We start from the raw sequence: 9,880 nt of genomic DNA, 5'->3' as shown, positions 1-9,880 counted from the left end.
AATATATCACAACAACAATTTGCATTTTAACAACATTAATTTTAGCTACCCCCAGCTATATATCATAGGCATAGGCACATATTAATTTATACAGATGGGAGCAGCTAAACTTAATATGGTTCAAATGTTCATATTGTGTTTAAATACAGTGAGTTCTTGGGTCTAGTCACTAATACAAATGATCAGGTTCAACATTTGTGAATTTATGATGATGATGATGATATTCTAGCATCTGAAAACCATCAATACAACTGTACATTTTTATAGCAGTTATATGTATGTTTGAATGGATAAAATAAATCTAATATACATGCATGTTTATACAAAATATATTCCCTTGTTTTCTAATAAAATTGCTGAAAATGATTTGTGTTTGGCCTGTTATTAACACTCACCAAATGACACACATGTGTTTTGTTGCACTGTTGTGTATTTACTGCATCTTAGAACAGGCATCCATTGTGTACTTTATGCTAAATATAACTGTTTACATTTGAAAAACAAAACCTGGTATAGAAAAGAAATGAAATAGTCTTTTGAAAATCAGAAGCAGAAGCAGATTCATCAGATAATATATTGAGATGTCAAGGGTCCTGGCATGAAGCGTCACACACTCCTTTTGATCTGGGCCACTTCATGTAGGTAGGCAATGAATAACTTGGTCCCCTCAATATAGTTGTATCTGAAATCAAGAGAAATTATTTAATAATGGGTAAATAATGTGTAAAAACAGATTTGCCTTTTAGAAAATATTTATTTACAATGATTTACTGTATCAAATAAACAAAGTGAAGAACTACAAAAACAACTGGATATGGTGACAAGTGTTTTTGAAATCTATATAGACCATTTAAAATTTAGCGGAAAAAATATAGTCTAAATTTCAGAATAGAGGCATCTAGGAGTGAAGTGAAGTGGAACATCATGATCTACAATGGAGAAAATGAGAGCCAGAATAGCTCCATGCTAGAATTTACAGGGCTATTGTGAAGGCCGAACCGTGAAAATGAAAAGGATCTGAGTAAATTTTACGGTAAGCCATTATCATCATCTCCTTATTTCAGACACAGGGTCCATATAAAACACACAAAAGTATTTCACCTGCTCATCTTCTCGTTCTGGGAGTGAAGGCCGTCGTCAAAGCCTCCGATGGGCAGCATGATGATACTCTTCCCTGTCACATCCTGGAACGTGCGGGCGATGGGGATGGTTCCGCCCTCACGGATCAGGTCTGGGTCTACGTTAAAAACTGGGGAGAAGATGTGATATGTACACACACTATCAGGCAGTGACAAGCAAGAATTTAATGGTACAGCCTACAGGATATTGTTATTGCGTTCTAGAAAAGCCAAACAATCTGGCTTTAAAGTGGCTGAAACACTGAGCTCTTAGTACTGATGATATGGAATTGTGTTTCAATACTAAGATCCCCCCAAAATATTATAATATATTAGTACACGCTGTGCAACTTAGGCTTAGCTTTTTATAATAGGGTTCATGCACTGTTCAGCGGCTGTGACCTTGTGGCAAATATGTTTAATGTTTGTAATTAAACTGTAACATAAAGACCATGTGATGTGAACCTCTTTTGACTGCAGCTTTCCCAGCCTCGTACAGCGCATGTTTCGTGTCAGCGAGCCAAGGCTTAGCTCCAATCACCATGGTGACCTTCAGCTTGTTAGGACTCTTCCTCTTTGCAAACACAGAGTGGAGGTAGTCTGTCACCTACAACATGATCACAGCATGAAATTTATGTGAGAGACATAAGAATTTAATCATTATTCCTGGATTTCATATCTTGGCTGATGTTTTCTGGCTATTTGTCGCTATATTAATCAGTGCATTCTCTCTCTTTCCTCCAACAATCTCCAGAATAGGGTTGTCAAAAGTAGTTGAAAATCTACTAATCCTCATTTGAGCAAGTACTGATACTAAAAAAGTCACATCAGTAGGAAAGAAATGAACCTTTCCTGAATGGCTTTAGCATGATCTTGAGCTGTATCAGAACAAGTATAAGAACACACAGACATAAACCACTATGGAACCTACCTGGCCGCATGGTAATATAAAAAAAAGTACTATAATTTTTTTTTTTTTTTAATTACCTTTGCGGTATGATCATCGGTATTGAGTCTTGAGTCTAGTCCTTGGTATCAAAATCGGGTTTGAAATTTTAGTATTATGGCAACACTACTCTACAGCAACCTCGAAACATGCACAATAGGTAAAATCCTCCAGCTAAGATAGTTCTGATCAAGCCTAGCTCAAGATCTGAAGGCCCACTGCAGGTAGGCCCAGCGGCATTGAATTGTGGGTCAAATGCAATGTATAAACTTCTCTATTGTTTGAGTTTTTCCTTGTTTAAATAAAGTTGTGTGAAAATGACCTGTTTCTTGACGATTGCAGGGTCCATGTCAGGGACCTGTCTGATTGAAAACTTGCCAATGACTTTAGCGGGGATGACCGTTTTTGTGCCTGGGTCAGAGAAGGCGCCCTCGATCCCGTGGATGGTGACTGTTGGGTGGCGCCACCTGTGGGCCAACAAATCTACCTAAAAGAACACGTAAATAAATAAAACAAAGCAATCATTATCCACCATTTAAACATGATTTGAAATTCAGATGGGATAATTGACCTATACTTTGAAATGGGGGAGTCTTTGTATCTTCCTTAGTTGTTATTAGTTTGTAGTGTATAGACACCAGCCAAAACTGCATGGCCATTGAAAAGTACAAAACACAAATAACTTTTTCATTATCACAGAATAAAAGTCAACATCTCAATATGACCTCACATTATTAAAGAAAATTTATAAGTTGATAATAGCATTCTTATCACGATGAATTACTGAAACAGGGCGAAGTCTCTTGGTTATTGTGCCATTAATCTTGCTTTCAAAACTGTAATTCAATAATAATAGTAATTCTGGCACAATTTTATTTATACAGTATTCAATTTCAGTTTGTTGTGGCCCAGATCTCAGCCCATATACGCACCTTATTGTTGTACATGAGCTGACTGACTCCTATCTTGTTCTTGTAGTGGTCAAAGTCAAACTGGATATCCTGGTACATTCTCCACTCCTCGTCTGTGAGAGGGGCCACAGCCTCCCTTATCCCCGGAATAAGGATTTTACCTGGGGCTGATCAAAGTGTCTGCAGCAGGAAGCCAGGATAAAAACAGTTCATTTTTTTGTACTTTGCATAATTAACGTAAGATTAAGATTTGTTCGATTTATGAGATTAGGTTTCCAAAATTAACTTGGAGCGAAGGAGGGCATAGCTTTTTGGATAAGACCCCCACCTACACTGAGTGGAGCTGAAGGGATTAAGGATTATTAAAGAGTTTGGTAAGAGTGTTGGCCTAATATGTGTTCATTTAATTCTTCTGCTTTTCCGAGTGGCTCCGACTCCCTGCCACGCATCAGATTAGGTTAGGAAGCATAAAGGGCTAGTGCTAGTTTTAGTGCCAAGTTTGAAATACGGGGTAAAATCAAATTGGATTTTTGAATGAAAAATGATTTAGAATTTCCAAGGTTTTCTATCATGAGTTTGAAGAGAGACTCATTTTCTTCATTAATACAAATTTTGTCTTGAAATCGAAATTCAGTTAGTTCTAATCATCAATGATAATCTTGAATCATGAATCATTTTAATTGATAAAATAAACATGGTTTGGAGTTCAGATTTGGAAAGAGAAATGTGACTATTTTTGTGTCAAATGGCAGTGATTTATATTTAGGAAATTCATACTGAAATACATTTTTATTTATTTTAATTTAAAAATATGAAATTGAATGAGGAAAAATGTATTTATTTATTTTTGTCATATTGCTCAGGCTGACCCTATCGCATTAACTAGTACTATTAAAACTAATGGGACTGCAATTACCATTTCTTCTACAATTGCCCTGCAAGTCCAGACTGACAGCTCCCTGTATGTTTATACAGAGAGATATACATGTCCTTGATTCACTAATCCACTTGTCAATCACGTAAATTTGAACTCGGGGTAATTGAACAGCTACCACTATCTGCTATTTCTTCAGTCATCACTCACGCTACTACCATTTCTACTCCAAATGTATTTTTTGCCATATCTAGACTACTTATTATTGAAATATTAACTACTACTAGGCTTATCGTTCGATATAGGAAAGCTGGAACAATATATTCTTTGGGCTCAATATTTCTCGTGTGTACAGTTTCTTTGCAGTACTTGGGAATTTTTGTTATTTTATGGCTATATGATTTAAGATTTACGACATAAAAGGTTGAATTTACAACTTGTATGACTCATTACAGATGCGATTTGCTTTTTATTTATTGTAGCTCATGATTTTTTAACAAAATTGTAGATTTTGAATCGTTTTTCTGGTATAAATCTGCTCTTGGGTCATTGTGTCACAGACAGAAAATTTGTTTTAACATTATCATTTATCGTCTATAATTTCTTCAGCAATATATCGCACTTCAAAATTTATTATTGTCATAGGCCTACTACTACCTCATTCAAATATCTTTTTTTTTCTTTTATTCACACAATGGGTGAAATGAGACTAATAATAAAACCCAATTTTAAAACAAATTCACTTTCGTTGAACTAGGAGAGTCTTTATGACAAAATCAATGGTTAATCTTACCTAAAATGCCAATAAGGTCAGTCATTGGCTCTATAACGGTTCCTCCATAGACTCCAGAGTGCAGGTCCTGTCTTGGTCCCTCAATCTGTTCCATAGACAACCATGCACTGAACCATCCAGACTGATTTTATAACTAAAATTATTCATTATTTTCTCTCTTTCGTCAGACCTCTGCAAAGAAGTAGCAGTTTCCCCTGGTGCCATATGTGAGGGCTGGTCTTTTACTGAGCCATCCACAGTCTGAGATGATGATGAAATCCACGTCACTGAAGAAAGTGTCTCTCTGAGCGAGAATCATCGCATCTAGGCCGTTGGATCCAGTCTCCTCCATGCCCTCAATCACAAACTTCACATTCACTGGCAACTCCTAAAACAATATGATTTCATTAGATTATATGTCATTGTATACAAGCAACTATAACTATTTAAGAGGTAAGCAAAACATATTTAAAGCCCCAGTGTGTAATTTTTAGCCAAAAAACATTGTTTTTTTTATTTAGTTTTTGGGTTTTTTTCACTAAATAACATGTGTCTTTACTCTGAATGGGCTTGCATTCCCACAAACCTGGCTCTTATCTGACCTCCACATGCTTGTTTTCAAGGAAATGTATATTCCTATAATATGGTTATAATCTTCCACAGTATTGTATAAAAATGAAGCATCTCCATGGAGAATGTTCTGAATGGTTTTAACTTTTTATTTCCATAGAATCATGCAGGTGATGTGCCACCTCCAGAAAGTCACATATTGTACCTATATTTGCCTATGTTAAGATATTTGTGGGAAATTTAATTTGTGTGTGCATGTTAAAATTTGCATCATCAGACACCAGTCTGGATTTGCCAGTCAACTGTACAGGTAGTAGCATAGTTGCAATGAATATTAGTTGTAACAGTAATAATTAATGCAATAAAGCCATTCATCTTCTCAGCAGATCATGCTGTGTACTGTAATTTGTCAGTTTTGTCATTTCTCACCATATTTAGGGCCTGGTAAGCCTCCACAGCATGAATCCAAGCCAAAACAGGAGCTTTGTTGTCTGAGGCCCCTCTTCCATACAGGTTACCTACAACCAGCAGAAACAGGTCAAGATAAATGATAATGATTTATGCAACCTTTTTTTAGATACACAGTCACTCAACAATTTGGTGCTGCACTTTTTTGCTCATTAATTTAGTGGATTGCTATACTAACAAAAAAGAAAGTAAGTAACGTGTATTTGCCCAAGGACAACAACAGAGGCCTATAGCAGAAGAGAATGAACCAGCAAATTTAATGTTTGAGTCTAATAAAACTAAGTCACTGCTTTTATGGCCAAATAAATTTAGGTTTTGAAAATGTTTTCCAAACTTATCACATTATAGGAATATTTTAGGTTCCAAATGGCAGCCATTTTCGCCATATTTGCTTTTCCGGCGCTATAATGTCATATTGGATAATGTCATAGAGAGCTTTAGCATTAAAAGTGGTCTTGAGCTTAAGGCATATTTTAGTGGCAGTATCTCAAAAGAGACTCATACTTTTATACATGACATTTTCAAATGTGAAATGTGATATAAAATATGACAACCATTATGGCTGCCATAAATCAAATAGTGATGGAATCTCTATTGAGTGAGGGAGCAGGAGAAGACATGAAAATGGGGCTATTTTAGATTCATCACCATTTTAACATCTTCCCTCTATGTTACTCAAACATGTAGCAATGGACAGAGTAGTATTATAATTTTCTCAGTCAATTGCAATTTGTTGATATTACTAGACAATTACCATACATTTCTGGTACAGTGTGTTGATCTATTTGTTTTCCTCTGTTTGTAACTACATCCCTTTTTACACCAAGTGCAACCAAAAAAATACTTGTCTTTCCAAGTACCACTAAATCTAAACCAAGTAGGACTATTCCAGGTCTTATCAAGGACTATACCACTTCTAAAAGTAAACTACATCATTTCCAAACACTGAACTAGATCATTTAGTAACTGTGTTGTTTTGTTCTTAAAAGTCCTATATTACACAAAATTTAAGCCATGTTAGAATGTTATTACCTCTGCAAAAAGGTATGTTTTGAGGAGAAAACAACACTGTAAGATAGATCAGATGATAATAATAATAGAGGGCCCTTTAATATTACAGAGTGAAATGATAGTTGTAGAGTTACCATCGATCTCAGTGAGGTTGTAGGGTTCAGTTCTCCAGCCGTCCTCGAGCTTGGCTGGTTGGACATCCACATGTCCATAGACGCAGACTGTGTGTTTCTGAGAGTCATTCCCAAAATGAGCTGTCACCACTTTGGGCAGAGCCAGAGTCCGACCACCAGAGATCTGCGGTAAACAAGAGGTCTTTCAGTTTAGACATCTGATTAATATTAAAAGCATTTCTTAGTCATTGCAGTAGTGTGTATGATAAGAGAAACTACCACAGATCTTATGTTATTTTGAAAAAGAACAAAAAATAAATGAAGAAATTGAGCCCTTATAACAAAGTTAATTTAGAATTTTAAAGAAACAAAGGTATAAATTAAAATTATAGATAAACTTTTTTTCCCCATGGTTGATACCAATATTTTAGAATTCAGAGTAGCCAACAGCGAATAACCTTTGCTGATAATTGGTGCCCAAACATGGGGAAAATTTTGATAATTTACCCCAATAGGTATGATTTGAAATGAGCACAAACTTGATTACTGTCTATAATTTGCACTACTCTGCAAAATGAAAGTGTAATAAGGAAAAAAAATGTCTACAACTAAAATTTACTACTAACTGATAAGGGAGCAGTGTAATCACATATATATATATATATACTATATATATATATATATATATATATATATATATATATATATATATATATATATATATATATATATATAGCAACTCTTGGGAAGTGAAATCTGTGTTTGGCAGGAGGAAAACATCATCACACACAAAACTACCTTAACTCTGACATTATGAGGTCAGAAATGGCTGTTTTTACTTTTCCCTCTTCAGGATATATGTGTTTGTATTGTATCCACTAATTACCGATGTGAAACTGCAGAGGGCGCCTTGTTCTTTGACCCCAAAAACACACATGTCTAATGATTTTGGAAATGCCTTTGATGTGGGTCTATAATGAGCAGCCTGCTTTAATCTGTATGCCTGTGCCATCTTTTTGAAGTTGCCACCGCTGTCCTCCCTGTGTATGCTTTACCTTAGCCTACAGTAAGTAAAGAAGAATTTATGTTCCAATTACACCCATGGGTAAAAATACTGACTTCTTGTTCTCCAATGTCCACCATCACTACATTGCCTCCCATGTTCCTGAGTTTTTCGGCAGTTACATCCATCATACGGTGGAGATCAGGCCTTTTTAGGATGTTACTGGAGTCACTCTCAATAGCTACCCAGTCCCGTAGAGCCTGGAAAACAAATACACACATTCCAATATAAATCAGACAGTTTTAACCAATATGGCTGAAGTTAAGTTCATTCAGGACTTGTCTGGAATACACTTTGTTGTAGCTCCACTGCTGCTGCATTTGATTTGAGAATCTCAAGCGTCGAAAAAGTGGAGAAGAGATCAACATTGCCCTCATGTGGTATATTTTGATAAGGCTTGATGACATCTGTAGTATGAAGATAGTACTCTTTTTCTAGGTGTATGCATAATAAGACAGTCCATATATTTAAACAACAATAACTGTGATCAGACAATTGGCTGAAGTTGTCTTTGTTTCCACATTAGTTATGCACTTTCCTTTTTTTTCTAATCACTACTAATACTTACCTAACAGTTATCTTATACTTTGTAATGCTTGTTCATACTTCATACTGCAACATAAATTGAGTTGTCTTTTGATTTATTCACACATGTTTAACACACAAACCTTGCATATTTAGAATGAGTTCTTCTCTGAAAGAGAAAACACTGTTTTTAAACTCCATATACCTTCAACAGAGTCATGTGGATAATTTCAGCCTTGAAATTGCCAATCTCTATAGAACTAAAGGTAAGATGTAGTTGTTAACTTGAAAAGTAGAGCTTCATGACATCACAATACGGAACAGAGTATTCTGAGCTTTGGAGATGCAGACAGAATAATAATTAAGAGTTACTCAAGCATCTATGAATGAAACAAAACAACTCTAGGAGATAACAACATTCTAACATGGCTTAAAGCTCACAAAAGCAAATTTTGTGTAATATAGGATCTTTAATATTATTATGGATCTTTAATATACTATGCAAAAATGGTGACGGTAACTAATTCACCTGGTATATGGAATTTTAAGCCCCTTTCCAAGTAATCCCTATAGTCACTTATTTACACTGATACAAATTTGTGCATTAGCAGCAGGCAACTGAAATTCTTGGGAACAATATTATATGAGAACACAGAAATCGACATATAAACCCTACAGTTTCAAACCTCATTTAAGGGCATCTGATAGCTTTGTGTTACCTTGACATATTCTTCCTGATGGCTGTCTATGTACTGCGCCAGTTCTGAATACTGGAACGCATCAACACAGGAGAGGACCACCAAGAGGGACGCCACACAGAGGAGAGCCATCTGGAGACAAAGAAGTTACAGTCATACAGAGAGTAACAAAACAGGGATTTGATTAGTTTCAACAACTGTAAAGGAGTTGGCAAGTACAACAAAAGATCCAGAAGAAGAGATTCCTATTCAGATTAATCACATAATTGGACAATAATATGCTTTTCCTCAATATCACTAAATAATAACCTAATAGAATAGTTGCTTCATAGAAATGTGAAGTAATGATTGCATTAATGATTAGCTGATAAAAAAAATTTAAAATAATAAAATAAACAAATAGAACAGTATAAATAATGTAATGAAATATTTCACCTTTAGTTGTCTCTTGATGTGACAGTTTCCACAGTCGGGGAAACTGTGTTCCTCTTTTGATCCTCGGAGCCTTATAAGCTCCTCTACCTCCCCTCTTGTACGGGTCACTTGGTCACAAATTCCTGGGCCAACGCCAAAAGGACTGACCATTAAAGTTTACTGAACTTAGGGTAAATAAAAAGAGTGCAAAGTGCTCTGACGAAATACCCCAAATCTACATCTGGACTCTAACCCAAAAAAGCCAATAGTATACGGTAAGCTAGTTGTGTAATACTGTAGGCTCTAAGACAGAGCCCCTGTTGTGAAGAACATAATTGTTCTCATAGTATTTTCATTTGGTCCAAAGCCACATGAACTTTTACACTCATGCAGGGGT

The 9,880-nt window shown here is 35.7% G+C and overlaps 1 protein-coding gene across 1 annotated transcript; it reads right to left on the bottom strand.

The window, feature by feature from the left end:
- Window positions 1–394: 394 nt before the first annotated feature.
- On the bottom strand, window positions 395–9,621 carry cndp1 (carnosine dipeptidase 1). Its single transcript, XM_020937264.2, is given in 13 exon segments — window positions 395–682; window positions 1,102–1,249; window positions 1,584–1,725; window positions 2,387–2,551; window positions 2,997–3,138; window positions 3,140–3,155; window positions 4,643–4,727; window positions 4,812–5,009; window positions 5,621–5,709; window positions 6,805–6,967; window positions 7,903–8,046; window positions 9,091–9,201; window positions 9,505–9,621. Coding segments are annotated over 12 exon segments (1,479 nt in total). The 5' UTR covers window positions 9,505–9,621; the 3' UTR covers window positions 395–606.
- Window positions 9,622–9,880: the final 259 nt, after the last annotated feature.

This window comes from Boleophthalmus pectinirostris, unplaced genomic scaffold, assembly GCF_026225935.1.
Source record: "Boleophthalmus pectinirostris isolate CB_2022bp ecotype Guang Dong unplaced genomic scaffold, ASM2622593v1 HiC_scaffold_6, whole genome shotgun sequence".
In the NCBI taxonomy this organism is placed as follows: domain Eukaryota; kingdom Metazoa; phylum Chordata; class Actinopteri; order Gobiiformes; family Gobiidae; genus Boleophthalmus; species Boleophthalmus pectinirostris.
Note: the sequence above shows the minus strand (reverse complement) of the source record. Positions and strands in the feature narration are given on the sequence as shown.